Genomic DNA, 16,134 nt, shown 5'->3' with positions numbered 1-16,134 from the left:
CAGAGGCTAGACAGTGTTAAAGGAATAAAGTAGGGATTTATTAAAAGGCCTTTATAGGATACACCTTGGGCAGTGCAAGAGCCCGGCTGGGGCTCTACCCAAGACGGACCCAAGATGGATGACCGGTCATGAGTTTTCACATTTTTATAAGTTTTGGTACATTTACATATTGGAGTTAATTGCTCAGTTACAGCTTCAGCTTATGAAGTCTCATCCTCACAGATTGCTCTCCTCAATTCCCTGCTCTTTATACTTTTTGGGCCTGAAGCTGCAACACTGCCATTGGTTCTTGGGCTGGAAAATGATTCTTTTGTACAACTAAACTGTGAAGAGAACCTGTTAACACTTTATATGAGGTTCAGAGTTATATATTAAAGCAGTACAGAATCTAGAAAATATGAAAGCTAGAACTTAAGGCATCACTGTTAGTTTTAAGCTTTGCTTGGTTGAAACCTGGTTTGGCCTTTGGGACTACTTGAGAGAGTGTCTTTTTTTTCTAGTGGCTGACAGTTTCCAACCACCATTTACTAGCTTTATTTTTACTAGCTATTTTAATTAGAATTTTATCCAGTGAAGGACATTCATTTACAGTGTGTTCACATCTGGAAGCACATAAATTAGTGATATAGGTGAGGTCCCTGAGAATTAAAAGTTGCATTGGAAAGATCAAAAAAACAACATACAAAAATAAACACTTATTTAATTTTCATGCATTTTCCCTTTTTTAAGTGCATTTGTCTAAAAATTCTAAAACCTTTCAGTCTTCCAGAGTACACCATGCCATGTTGCTGAGTAGCATGTACTTTAGTTCCTTCACAAACCATTTCATTTTTTGTGCAATATTTACTTCAGTTTTAAGTATTTTCTGTGGTTATATATTCTAGAGAGCTGTGTGGTAACTGCTTCTGAATTAAGGAGTGTCTTGGCAATCCCTTATCATACTCCTACTCGTCAGCATTTGACTAGTAATTATTTACACTTAATTCAAAGGTTGTGGAGACAAAAGAAAAAAATTTTAATTTTCTTTCTGACTTTTTATAGAGAGCACCTCACAATTGATCTGAAAGGTCATTAATTAATTAGTGCAAGCCCCTAAGATGAAGTTGGGTTATCCTTTCATTAACTCTGAACTATAAAATCACTTAACTATCAGTTTATAGAGTAATTTTGATACTAAGAAATAGCAGATGTCAAAGTGTTGCTTACAGAAATGAGGCATCACAACAATAATTTGCCTAAAATTTTAACTGCTGGTTGCTCAATAGAGAAATTCACAAATGGATGAGATTGAAGTAATCTAGTTTGCTTTTGATTGTTACATTTATATTACTTTTTGCAATCACTCTCAAAAGTTAGATACACAAAGGTTTAGGGACATGATTTATTATTTCCAGTTCTGAAAATTATTGTACTCAGTGACTACAGCCCTAATTCAAGTAGTTCCTAACAGCTCTCAGGAATCAGGATCTGAGAATACACAAAAGTATAAAAGTTCTTTGTAAGATCTTCATAATTTCTTTTTAGAGGCAAACATGATCCCAACACATACCTTGTTGTAGTGAAGACTCCATACACAAGAGGGTTCCTCTCATCTCTTGTAGAAAGTAAGAATATATCTTCTGCAATGAGAAAAATATGTTTGGGGATTTGAATTTTTTTAGTTAAACATCCATTGCCTATTTCTACATTAACCATCTGTAACTAGGAAATCCGTAAAAATATAACCAGGTTTTATTTTTGTTGGAATTTTAATTTCTGCCATGTGAATTTGTAGCAATACTCTGAAATGTGTTCATTTGCAGATAGTGTGGGTTTTATACCAAATCAGATTTTTACTTTACAGCTTTTGGAGGGAAAGGGAAAAACAATGTAATTCTGATCAGATCAGTATTATAATCAGGGACTTCTGATCCAAGTCAGAGGTATTATCAGCATGGTTTGGAAGAGGAGTAAAATCAAAACAAGACACAGTGCTTCTATAAACCAGAGGGAAAAAAAGTCCAACAAAAGCAGGTATCACTAATGTCAAAATAAACCATTAAAAATAAATCAACTTACGCAGCTCATCAAAATGTGTGTCTGCCCCTTCAGGACCAGGTATGGAACACACAAGCCTGGCTTTCAGAAAAGTTGTCCACTTGTTTATTAGGCTTCTTTGGCCTCCCATATCATTCTAAGAAAAATAAAATAAAATTCTTGAATATTAAAAAAGTAAGGGCTTTAACACACGACAGCACAGTATGGACTATGCATCTTCTGTCTGATTCCATAGTTTGCTTTAACCACAACAACATAAAAACCTTTTTTTTTTAATTTTCTTTTTCCTAAAACAGTGTAGGAGTGCCTTTTTCTAAGCAGTTTCTGTAGTTACTTATCAGCTCAGAGAGGGGGCAATTCAAATTTTCTAATTACACCCAAAACTGATTGTGAAGTTCCTTCACCAGCTTTTTAATTGGAATATCCATATCACATGATTTCTTGCTCTCTGTGAGGCTAATTTTTATAACCAGTTGTTCTTCAAAATTCTTTACAAACCAAATAATAGAACAGAACGTTTCTGATAGATTTCGCAAAAGAAAAAGGAAAACTATTTATCAGCAGCTCACAATGCAAATACTGCACTCTTGGTTTATTTTTGTGTACATAGTACAGAGAAAAATGCATTCCAGGCAAAACCAGTCATATTATTCTAATAATAATTGTTACAGAAATATCAGTCTGTACTCCTGCAACAGGGATTTTTTTAATGTATTTTACTATGGATTTCCAAAACATAAGCAGGCTTGCCCAAATTTCCTTTAGCCACTGGAGAAAGAAAGAAAATATATAAAGGGTCACTTGAAATTGGAATTACCTTTCTGAAGGCTAAGTGACCTTCTACTGACTTGGATCAGCAGAGGTGTATGGATAGTAGATTTTAGAAGATTTAAATTTTAAGAAGCCAAATTAGGAGTTTGCACATGTTCTTCCATGGACTACATGAAAGACCCTGCTGGTTCCAAACAGCAGAACGATTTAGCCCCAGAGCTCTTTATCCTAAAAATGGTATGGACAATGATATACTAGCAGGAACCAAGAATTGAAACACTTAAAAGAAATGTTGTTATCAGCAGTAGTCTCCCAGCTGTAGGTTCTGAATGATGCCAGGAAGGTGCCTACTCCCCTCAGTTATAAAGTCTGAAGCTCAGGGGATCTGTGCTGTAAGTTTAAGGACCGCAAATTTATCCATAAATATTCAGCCCCTTCAGATTCATTAGGAGAAATCACTTTCTTGTTAATTCATTTTGCAATCTGAAGGCACAGAACCAGACAGAGAAGGAAACGCTGGGTGGTGGGAATTACATGTCATCACCACAGATTGCATTTGGCCCTTCAGGGCTGTATTGTACATACTACAGGCATTCAGAAAGATGGTTTTAAGTGCTGAAATCACTTCACGAGGAGTAACACTTCTCTGGTAATGCACTCTAACTGCTTTTCCTTTTCATGTACCTGCTACTTTCAAATAGATTAACTCAGTTGGAAATGATTCCTGTTAATGTATGGCCTTTGGAACTCCTGCTCTTACAAGAATTGCTGCCTCCTCTCTTGGTTTCCTGAGGTTCTGCCAAGCCTGAAGCTTTGCATCTACCCAACAGATTTATTACAAAGGTGTCAAAATTAGCAGCCTGAAGCCAATAGCAAAAAAACCCTCTGCATGTGTGTGTTCTGTTCAAAGGCAGAGCAAACAGACTTTGTGGTGCAGCTGAAACCAAACAACTACAAAGATGCAACAAAGAATGTTAAAAAGCAAAGAGTGTTAAGCTTTTCCTTCCTCTGGCAATTCAGATTAGCTAAGCAAATCTCACATTGCAGGGCTCCCACTTTGGTGGATGCAGTGCAGCATCACAGGAGATGAGGTATCTCTTACTACCTGACTAAAATCTCGGAACAGGAAGAAAGTGTGGAGCAAGTGATGAGGCTTGAATAGAAGAAGAACCCTTGTCTAGTTCCTACTCCTGTCACTGCAACATTCAGCTTCTGCAAGAGATGGGAAGATATGTACATGTGTTTTACCAGCCTTAAGCTGTGATTCACCATGGCATTTTCACAAATGCTTATTTTAAATGTATCAGTAGTTCCACTGAGTTGCTAGAGAGCAGTGTGAACCAAACACTGTGCTCAAAGGAAGCAATCTTAACAACTGCTATATGCATTAAAGTATAAAATATATGGATTTAAGATGTATCCACATTTGCCTGCTCTCAAGCCAGGACATGATGTTAATCATGTTATTTGAATTTAAGAGACATTATAAAAGACATTCACTAGGTGTGTTTTACATATGCAAAAGCTGTCAAAGTAACACTGTACACTTTATAATGGAGCAAAGAGGATTCAGTGATCAGTCAGCATTGCAAGAGCTACCATGTCCTTCTGAAGCCAGAGAGTGACAAATTTATGGTGCAGAGAGACTGAAAAGACCTTTCACTGATTTAGACAGTTGCACATATAATATGCTGACATATCCTTCAACATGCTTCTTCCTACTGCCACGGCTGAGTGAAATAAAAAGCACATTTTACTAGGATGATATTTTTGCTTGTGGTTTTGGGGGATTTTTTTGATCAGTAGCCATATAGTACTCAATTCTATATGTCATCTCTGTTTGTGTCTTTCCTTTCCTATAACATGCCTAGGATTCACTGAGATTGACTGAGAAAGTGCAGGAACTGACAAAGGCCATGATTTTATCTATATACAGAATTTGTTCAGCTCAAACTAAGGAGGTTCAGAAGCTATAAACAGTCTAGGTATGTCTTTGCAAGTCTCAAGTAATATTTATCTTACTAAGCTCTGTAAATGTCTATTTTTTTAAGAAAGGGCACTCCTTCCTCCCTCATACTATTTTTTGGTGCATATTAGGTCAGCCTTTGACCCATCTTGAGGCTTCAGGTGCTGGACACGATGCAGTTGTTCTCCTTTCCTTCAGACCATGCTGATGTGTACTCACACACTTTGCATTCTATCTGCCCACTCTGGTGGAGATTCCTTGGACCCTCATCATTCCTGATCACTGGCCTCTGAGAGACTGCACAAAGGAAATACTGACCCAAGTTATTTTTGAGACTGGGCTGCTACAGAAAAAAGACAATCTCTTTTGCCAAACAGATTATTTAATAGTAGCAGTCTGGAATGAATCATTGATGTGCTCAAATGCTGCGAGCTGGCTGTAGAGCAGGACATAAACACAGGAGGATGTACAGGCTGGGAAGTCAGTGGATTACAAAAAAGGCACGGAAGAGTGAAAATCACCGAAGCAAAGTCCAGTTAGTGCACAGGTGGACAGAAGTAAGCATTAAACACATATTCATAGACTCCTAAGAAGCCCATTCAGCTGATTTATACCAAGCAAAGGTTTGCCTCCAGCCTGTTTAAGTAATTGACTGAATGTACTGAAATGATTTTTGACAAGAGATATGGCCTGAATACAAAGAACACTAAATATTTCAGGGAGACTGGACATGGAGACAAGATAAATTTAAGTGCTGAGAGAAGGGGAAGGCAGCTTGAACAAGCCTTTCATTCCAAAAATATGGCTAATCTTTTAACAGCCAACCAGCTTTGAGTATCTGAAATCTTATCTCCCAAAATATCACTTCTAAGCACACCGGATTAGCTGTGTTTACTATAAACTTTGTTACTGGACAGATGAAGGCACTTAGGGACTGCATATTTCATTTTGAATATAAATAAAGCTTTAATTAGCACTTACTGCTTTGTAATCTCACAAGCTGTAACAAATACCAACACTTCTGCCTGAAATACCTTCTTTTTAACAGAAAGAAATCCTGCAAAATCATGGTTACTTGTGCTTGCCTGAGTTAGAAATGTAGATAATTGCCAACTAGAAGGGGGGCTCTTCAATCTGTCACCTGTTGAGGAAATACTATCCCAATATATCACAAAAATTTTTAACTACAAATTACTTAGATAAATGGGGAAGTAATCCAATAGAACTTTAATAAATCAGGCAGACTCTTATTTACAGAAATCTTAAAATTTCATCCTTTTTCATTGAGCTGATTGCAGAAAACAATTTGTTGGAGTGAGAAATCAGGTTTTTACCAAATTACATTGAGAATTCAAATATCAGATGTCCCACTTCCATGACATTCAGGAAGACTGCTGTTTAAATGGCACAGTGTCAATTTTGTGAAGTAATTTAAGGTCATGTCATGCACCTCTTTTGGGAGTCTTCCATGGAAATTTTCTGATCTGAAATTTATGTGCAATTAAACAAAACAATGGGTTTTTCAAACCGTCTAGCTAAAGATAAGTTCACATGAGAATAAAAGCCATCAGAAAAGATATTGCTGTATGATCAAGTGATTTAAAAATCAACTTATATTAAAGACTTTCTGTCGTATCTATTTCCTATTCTGTTGTGTCTTGTATGCTATATAAATACAGCTTCATTAAAATGAACAAATGTTAGTCTTGGAATCCAGTAGGCAGGAAAACAGATGGCAACAAAACTAAAGAACATCTGCATCTTTGGGGATTTAAATCTCTTATTTGCTTGTAAGTAACAGTGACAAATTGAACATTAGAACAAAAAGTGCAGTTATCTGAAAAATCAGTCTACATCAAAGATGTCAAACACTGTGATTCATAAAACTTTAAAGACAGTAATTATCCTGAACAGCCTCTAAAAGGAAAAGAAAAAAAAAAGAAGAAAAAAGAAGAAAGACAGTGAGTGGAATTTCTAGAAGCAGGTTATTAATTACAGCCAGTGGCAAGATCTGCAAAAGGACTATCCAAAGAGAATTCCTGGCCTGAATAAAAGGAAATGCTGGAGAACAGAGAGGAAAAGTGCTGAAGCTGCAAAAGGCCCTGGAGCCTTTCTCTTATTGAAGCTTAGCTATGTGACAAAGCTACCAAAAACAAATGGCATCCCCTGAAGCAAAGCCTTATATTATGGAGGAAAAAACCTCCAACCTTGTAGCTGACTTTATAAATGGACAAACAGCCAACAGTCTCCTTTCAATTTCTGTCTTCAGGTTCACAGTTCTTTCTATAATTATTTTGTTTTACTTTACATATTCTGTCCCCACTCAACTCTGATAGGTACCAACCTAACACAGGAAAGTTAAATTTGCTCTTTCAAGAATTCAGGTGCAAAATTTCTTGACCAAACCATAAGAATGTAGATGAAGATTCCTCCTGTGATTTCATCAGGCTAAGGGTGAAAACATCAAGCTACACACAAAGTGTGACTCAAGAGAGAATAAAAGCACACTTGCAATATAAGTAAGGGAAAGAAAGCACATGAGACTTCATAACTTTGACTGCTCTCCTATAGATACACTAAGTAAACTTGGGGAAGTTACTTCTCCTCTGTGTCTGCAGTTCCCATCTGACAATGAGGTGGGGACTGTTTAGTTCCTGCTCCTCAATCAGGCTTGTTTTTATTTCATTGAGAAAATACATGGAGCAAGCATAACTGTTTGGTTCATCATGGAAAATGTTGATTTTTATTTTGGAAAATATTTAAACATCACACCCAGAAGCTTCTAGCAAATTATCTTTGGATGGGATCCAGACTGGAAAATCTAACTACACATCAAAGACAAATTCTGGGCTGTTACTAAACATACCATGAAAAAATCCCCAAAATCCAGAAACTAACAGGCTCAGGTAAAGACAAAGATGGCTTGAGACAAACAAAAGAATAAAACTAAGTACCATTTTACCTTAAGGCCATGCAGCAATCCTGCTCAGATTATCTCCAGCAGGCATGCTAGTATTAAGAATATTCCCCTAAACTGTCCAAATGCTGCCACAAATTAAATGTATTCTACTATATCCACCACTAGGCTGTTCAATCTAACTTCAATTGGAAACTGAAGTTAGCAAAGTCTTATGGCTGAAGAAATAAAATATGTTATGGGAGTCTCAGGAAAATCTACTTAAAAATTTGATTATAAATTGTACATGGCTTATTCCAGTGTTTGACTTGCCTTTACCTGTCTGTCACCTAAATTTTCATATATGCATAACATAAATTATATTATATATATGCATGAGAAATATATAAAGACAGAGAACAAAATCTTCAGGTTATCAAAGGCAGCATTCTTGATAATGAGGGCAAGTCAAGTAATTAGATGGATCATGCAATTAATATCAAACAAGAAATTAAAATTTTTATGATTTTAACAGATTGACAGCACTGTGAAACTGGAGGACTATGAGACCCAGCACTGGGATAAACTGGCTTCTCTATGAACAAATAAGCTTCAATTTGCCATTCAGAACTTCACATTCTTACATCAGAATGTCTGCATTTCATGTTCCAGAGACTCATTAGGGCAGATCTCCCTTTATGGTCAGTGGAAAATATGTCCTTCAGAGAGTGATTTAGGTTGAGATGGAAGGAGTCTTCCTCCAAAAACTGGTTGTCTGCCTTTAGTGAAGGAAGGGAATGCCTGATAATTAGTTTTCTCACTTGGCTATGTACAAGTGCCTGAAGTCACTTGCATGAGATATTGTGACCACAGCATTGACAACCACAGGCTGAGAGCTTGGAAGGATATGAGATCAAAGAACACAGGAAGGTCATCATCTTAGAGAGTCCTTTAGAATCTGGAATCCTGAAACATCTGTATTTACAACACTGTACTCAATCAACAATAGCAAAACTGCAAACCTTGGTACATTTTTATCATAAATGTACTGAGAGGGAAAAAAAAGACAGGAAGATAATTCAATCATGTGAGGAAACTTCAAAATCAGAAAGTCATTATTTGTACTCTTACAGATATTTGAACATCTGAGCCAAACCACTCACAAGTCAGGGACTTTGGATTAGCCATAGGAACTTCAATTAACTCTAGAGGCTTCCACTTCTGAGCCAAGGTGTGTTGGCAGTTGTCTCTCTGGCAACTAGGATGGCTTCCAAAGTTTGCTTCAGAGGTTGTGCAGCTGCATTTCCATAGCTCAGTTCTTAAAGATCTATCTTGACACTGCAACTTCTTTCTCACTTTCCCTGAGGCTCAGTAAAATTCAGTCACACCTCTTTACATATAAGCATATCTTACATATTTTTGCCTCATCTGTAAATCATGATTTCCCCTTTCAAAACACCAATTATTGAAAACACCCATGAGGGACAGAAATTTACAAAACTTCCTATACTTATATAACCCTTGCCAATAAGGAAACTTGGACCAAAAAACCTGACAATTCCTGATGTTATATCTCTTAATCCATCACAGTTAGAAGGAGATACTCTATGGAACTGGACAATCTCCAACACATCAGCCCTTAAAAATGAAATCATCATGATGAGCATCTGCTTTTCTACATAATTTGAAAACTTTCAAATGGCACATAATGTGCAAATATCAAATCTGGAAGTCCAAGAGGAGTTGGTTGCCAAAGGACTCACGGCTGCAAAGACACTCAGTGGGCAAATGAGAGCCAAGGTTGTTCAAGGGATGACGTTTTCAGAGAGTTCTTAATCATTATTATTGAGAAATCATGAAAAAAAACTATTTCCCATGGCTGGAGTTGTGGCCAGGCAATATTATGGTGACAAAGGAGGTATGTAAGCATGTAACACACAGGAAGTTAAATCTCGTCTGGAATGAGTTGCCTCCAGAACTGGAAGCAGGATAGCTGCACGAGCATGGCTCTGAGCCCAGATTAATTAGCCCTGCTGAGAACATGTGAACATGGCTCTTTGGCTTCCGGGACCCGGCTAGTGCGGCTGAACGGGAAAGCAGGACACTGCCAGGACAGCTCCAAGCGCTTTGGAGAGAGATCAATTATCTACACAATACAGGAATACCAATAATGACAATGGGCCAGTTATCCCTAGTCATAGTAAAGGCATGGCTAGACTATTTCCAGGGCAAGAAAAACACCTCTTAACTTCTACACATGAGCAGCCCTGTGGCAAAGCCCGCGGAGACTCTGGACTTGGAGCCACAGGAACAGCTCCCTCCTGCCATCCTGGGAATACAAATTGCTCTAAGCACCAGACAGGAGGCAAGGTCACAGCCTTGAACTCTGCTGATGTTCATGGCTTTGGAAATAAATTACATTACCCAAAGGTGGAATGCAGGGTGTGTCCAGGGCTCTCGACTCAAGAGCTCTTAAAATGATTACATTCCAGTGTGCTTAGAAAGTACAGTTTAACCAAGAGGGCTGTGCCTAATTGCAGTATTCTTTTCCCCAGGTACAGCTTGGTATATATAAGGGTGGAACGGCATTAAAAAAAAAGAAAAAAGGGAAAAAAAAGGAAAAGAAAAAGACAAAGAGCTCACTTGTTCCCACTAGAACAAAGGCTGCTTCTGGATACCAAACACTTTGGGAAATATGGGAAAACATCAGGGGCTGAAGTCTGATTTCTTGGCAGTTGAGGTCTCGGAAACCAGCCTCTAAGACTGCAAGCTTTAAGTTTTGCAATACATCACCAAAACCATTAAAGAGAAGCCTGTAACACAGCAAATGCAAACCACTGTAATAATAAACAGGATTTTCATACTGCAGCAGAGAGACTACTGCTTTTGGCTAATTTCCACTTCATTCCAATAGGATGAGGTTGTAACTATGAAAAGATGTGTTTCTATATAGATAACAAACAAACAAAAGCTCCAACAACTTTCCTCCCTCTTCAAAACTATTTCTGTGACTCTTCTACAATAGATTTTTATTTCTCCCTTTATTTGAGTGGGGAAAATAGGAGGGAAAATAGGAGGGAAAACTGACTCTTTTCTAGGGCTGTACTTGTACATATACAACGTGTCAACAAAATAGAATTATAATTCTGCCACCATTTAGAGTTGAATATGTACAAAAATGAAGCTGACTTGCTACTGGACTGCATAGGGCATAGTATATGGATGCTGAATTTTTTTTTTTTTCCAAAATCTTCCCCAATGTGTAATGACTGTGTCCTGTCTTTATCTGATGCAAAGTGGTTCAGCGTTGTGGGCTTGAAGACAGTGTAGCTGTAAAAGCTTATGCCTGTGTTTCTAGAAGTAGGAATAAGTGGATCCATGCTCTTAAAAAGTTAAGGTTTGTGTGATCAATTAATATACATATGTCTAACTGCATGCATTTTAAAAAATAAATAAATTTTTCTGGCTGAAATAGTGATTTTTCTTTTTGGTTACGGCCTTACATGAAAAGAACACCAATAACCCCAAACATTCCAATTCATCAAAGTATGAACGCAACAGAAGTAGAATCAGGTATTGCAGATAGGCAAAGATACTTTTTCTGCCTTGCTCAAACCAAAAACAGGAAATGCCATTTGCCATGATAAATGACACAACTGGTTCTGAGAGTGACTGTTGACAGCAGCTCCTCCCCAGTGCCATGACACCCCCAGTGACACAGAAAAGATGATGTGAAGGCGAGTGAGGCTGTGCAGGGCTGCAGCGGCTGCGCTCTTGCAGCACAGGCTGCAGGGCACTGGGTGCAGATGCTCTGCTGAACAGGACAAGTGACAGCTGCTGGACGCTGGGCAAAGAGCTGCCAGCGAGAGCACTGCAGTCTTCTGGGTCTGAAAGTAGCTGGGAAAGGGGAATACTTTGCAGAGATTTTCCCTAAGGGAGGGGATCATTGAGAGACCATATTGTTGAACCCTTGAAAATTAGCCAAAGAATAGGCTGCATTGACTAAGCTTCTTACTAAAAACAAAGCCTATTCCAATTTCAGCATGTGTTTCTGGCATTAATGGACAAGAGCCCTAAGGCATAACGAGGTAGAGAGCAATCAAGTTCTACTAGAAAAAAATTGTGTTTACACCACCCAAACTACTTCAGAAGCTGCTGAGCTCCTCCCAAATACTGTTATTCTCTGCTTGACAGGGAAAGAAGGCAAAGGCTTAACTTTGTGCAGCACAGATCACATTAATGAGACAGTGCAATTACAAATTATTGTTATCAATTGTTGCAATCAAAGGCATTGTTCCCATGTCAGAGACAATTAAGCACAGCAGATGTTTCATGTCACAGCACAGATCCAAAATATCTCAGTCCCTGAACAGACAAGTCTATTTGCATATTTAATTTATATCAAATAGCCATAATAATTCTATTTTCATTATAATAATTAGCAATATATTTTTTGAATTTGTAGGTAATTAAGACAAATATAAAAAAGCAGGAGTCTGGATTATCAAAAGAATTCTGCAACCATTGGGAAGTGCTCAGTAAATAAAGAAGACAGTGTAGAACTATTAATAATAATCACCTTGCTTATCAGTTTTCATTGTTTTGGTTTGACTACTAAAAATAAAATTCATTACATTTTTCCCGTTAACATGATTACTCTACAAATTCATTCTCATTTGAGGTATGATTATACACAGTCATTAGGATTTCCTTACAATACATTTGCTTTTATTATGATAGCTTATCTCCCTTTTTCTCTAGGTAAAGGATGCTGGTTTTCTCTAGCCAATATATCTTAGTTTACTATACTCTCTCATATGCCTTGGCTTGAAAATGTTGTCTATCAATTTCTCCTAATGCATTAAGTGCTCTCTCATAATCAGCAAATGCCATGTCTAGCAGCAAATCATAAATGTTTGCATTTCCATTCTGTCATTAATCACTCTGCTGTGAAATACCCAACTAAAGATTATCCATTCTTTTGTCTGGCTAAAAACCTACTAGAGAACTGATTTATGAATGAATGTTTTGTTATCTTAACACTTTAGGTCAAGGACAGAAGTGTGAAATGGCTGTGGCCACCGAAATCTCAGTTGGAGCTGGGAGTCTGCTGGACTGCAGAGCAGCTGCAGATCTACACAACTTGCCCACTCTTTTTTTCCAGTGTGTGTACATAGCTGAATGAGTGCTCTTCTCCCACACACATCTTATTGCAAATCACAAACACTTTTATTCATGTATTAATTTTCACTTTTCTCAAGAAACTGCCAGCGTAGTCACACTGCTCAGAAACTGAAAGTCAGTTAAAACTTCTGAACAAAATCATAGAAATGTACCTATTTGTGTGACTTCTGTAGTGCTGCTTATCTCTAATTTATCACAAGATAAACATTTGATGAAAGCTTATGTTTACTATTTTACTAATATGAAAGCAGCTTTCAAGTTCCATTTTCCTGATTTTTACCAGTGATTCCTGAAGACCCAAGGACAGGATGGGAGCACTTACACTAAGTGCTTCTGTTACTACAGAATAGAGGGACAGAATGTCCTAAGGGACAAGGGACTGGACAGAGTGTATTTAACAAAGAAGTCTACAAACCCTTCTGCCACTGTGGGTAGAGACCTCAGTGAAAACATCAGGCTGCTAAACAGCTGCTACACTGACTGCTGTCTTCATGTGCAGGAATGATGTTTTTCTTCTCATCTTTTGAGGAGGCTTCTGCCCTGGACAGAGACGCTTCTCCAAGAAGACTGAAGCTCATGAAAGCCTGTGTCTGTATATACCACTGAGGCACAAATCTTTCATAAAGAGCAAACCCAAGCAGAATGAGGGAGAAAGTGAAGGAGTAATCATTCAAAGGAGGTCAGAGCACCAGCCAAATTAACTTTTTACACTGCAGGAGACCTGGGGTCTCATTCCTCCTGCTCAATGGGTCAAGGATTGCTCTTCTTCCAAAGGGAGGAAACCTCTAGGCAGATGTGGGTGTATCTCAGAAACTGCATATTTCCTTAGCCTCCCCTCACCCCAGCGGGTTATCAGGAATGTGCAGAAACAAATGACTGACCCCAGCTCTCAGCAATGCCCAGGAATGGTGTACAGAGCCATGCTGAAGAAATGGGTTTGTATGTCCATACATCAATGGGAACTTTCCACAAAACTCCAAATACCTTGCCACTGCATACACTTTGGCTCATCCACTCTCACTGGAAGCTCATGAAACAAAACATGACATTGTTGCACTGAAGGGCAAAACTTTACTGTTTGGACACAGGATTATAATTTATACACCTATTAGCGTTTTAAAAGACATGCACTGTCAATATCAAGTCTATTTTTTGCCAAGTAAATTTCAGATGGCATTAGTAATTGATGCTCAGAAAAATTACTACAGTGGCTCATTGTGTAACAGAGGGGAAAACATGTTTCTCATAGAAATAAACCACACCACACTTGCTTAATTTTTATCAAAAAGATAGAGTCCTCACCTTACAAACTCTCCCAACTCTGGAAAGGATTGTCTTGTCAGATGTGCCACTATCTTGTGATATTTCTCGAAAAAAGAAGTAGATTTTGTCATCATCTGGATTATAAGTATCTGGGATAGGAAAAGTTCCAATGAATTTTGCTCCTGGAAATTAAAAACAAAAAGGGGATTCAAAATCTGAAGAAAAGACTTAGTACTTGCTGTTAAACTCTGCATTTATGTTACATCTTTCAGTGAAATAAAAATATTATGTAGATATGTAGCAGTGAGTGAAAAGCACTCCAAGTGAAAAGCACCATGGAGTCTGAAGTATTTACTCTTAGGCTGATGTTTTTGTGTGTAGAATTTACTAACACTTGCAAAAGTATGCAGCACTGGTTATCATTCTCTGTTTGGAAACAGAGTAACTCTCAGTACAAAGTATTGCCTAAACAAATCTACCTTACCGCTTTTGCCATCAAAATGAAGCAAAGTAGGTTTTCTGAAATCACCTGGTAGAATTTAAATTAATTTAATTACTCATGGCAGCAGCTATGAATACAGAAATATACTACAGTTTACTAGAGATAGCTTACAAAGGAATGTTTCCCACACATCTGTGTTACAGCAATCTTACTGACTATATTTACCAAATCAGTGTTTTTAACATTCTTTTTTTTTTTTTCAGGGTTGGGATTAAATGTGTGAGATGGTATTTTTTATTTGGATTTAGATGTTTATTAGTTCTTATTTATATTATAGTCTCACAAGCTGTGAGTTCTGTAGTACTTCATTTTAACAACCTAAAATATGGAGCCATATCTCTCTCTCTATGAGGCTTTTTAAGGATAAACTATTTAATTAAGAAATTATATTTAAATTATTTTCACTTTTAGCTCGATAACTAACTACTTGTAGTTTGTAATGTGGACTTTTTTATTTAATTATACAATATCACCCAAACCAAGGAAGAAGAAGGTGAAGAAGGATTAGCTTCTGCTTTAAAACTTCTATCTTGTTTTATATATATTGCTATTTCTAAAGTTTTAAATTCTAAGTTTTTTACTGTGTGATATTACACACTTCTATTCAAACTCTACACTAACAATGTTACTTTTATAATTTAATTTTGGAAATTTTCTCTACGGCCTGAGAGGGCAGAGAAAATTTCTCAGGGGTAAGTGTTTGTCAGCAACAGAAAGTCTAAAATTCTCAGTAACCAGGGTTCCAACACAAATCCAACACAGTCCCAAGCTGGGATTCCCCAGTTAGCACAGCAAACTCCAAAACTGGTTGGCCAGTCTTAAGGATGCAGTTCCCTGTGCTGGAAAACAGATTGGCTATATCAATGTAATGGTTTGTTTGGGTTATTTTAATCTGCTTTTTGCAAAAAATGCCTTGCTGTGGCATACTGGGCCATTACATTACTCCTGGCTCCTCCAAGGCAAGCGTGGGTGTCTGCCTGCATCTTGCAGGCGTGCTTACTGGGCCAAGATGTTCCTCACTGCTCCCAAGCTCCCTCATCCATGGCCTCCAATCCTGCTCTACCTGCTCACTAGCTGAGGTACAGTTTTGAGTTTTGTTTCCAGTGTTGGGGTTTCTTGTTTGTTTTCCTTTTAATTTTGCACAAAAATCAGAAATTGAAGCAATTTCAGGGTCCATGACTGCAGCAGAAGAACCAACAGCCCTGCCTTGCACAAGTGAACCAGCTACCTGGGGCTGTAATTTTTAAGACATCCCCCAGTGTGCTGCAGTAGATGAGCTCTTCTCAGGGCACTTGGATCAATGGTGTTTTTCTTTAAACAGAAGTGGCTATACAAATACAGTGCAAAGAGACCCTTGACTCTAAAATACATTCTTTCGGGAATAAAATACACAGTCTTTGTCCCCCAGTATCAGGTAGGCTGCAGTAGAAAGCAATAAGGAGGGTGGTGTAAGAATGCAGAGCAAACAGAGCACACTGTTTATATGGGGGAATACTATTATCAGCTTTCAATATA

The 16,134-nt window shown here is 37.8% G+C and overlaps 1 protein-coding gene across 4 annotated transcripts in view; it reads right to left on the bottom strand.

Annotated features, from left to right (window-relative positions):
• SEMA3D (semaphorin 3D) overlaps positions 1-16,134 on the bottom strand; it is a 135,754-nt gene that overhangs the window by 34,413 nt on the left and 85,207 nt on the right. For all 4 annotated transcript variants that reach the window (XM_064421856.1, XM_064421858.1, XM_064421855.1 and 1 more), the window contains exons 8-10: positions 14,157-14,299; positions 2,059-2,173; positions 1,550-1,619 (exon numbers count right to left, since the gene is read on the bottom strand). In XM_064421856.1, the coding sequence (XP_064277926.1) occupies positions 1,550-1,619; positions 2,059-2,173; positions 14,157-14,299 (328 nt within the window). The remainder of the gene's footprint in view (positions 1-1,549; positions 1,620-2,058; positions 2,174-14,156; positions 14,300-16,134) is intronic.

The sequence above is a fragment of the Passer domesticus genome, chromosome 5, assembly GCF_036417665.1.
Source record: "Passer domesticus isolate bPasDom1 chromosome 5, bPasDom1.hap1, whole genome shotgun sequence".
In the NCBI taxonomy this organism is placed as follows: Eukaryota; Metazoa; Chordata; class Aves; order Passeriformes; family Passeridae; genus Passer; species Passer domesticus.
The sequence above is the reverse complement of the archived record's forward strand: the minus strand, read 5'-3'. Positions and strand labels throughout refer to the sequence as shown.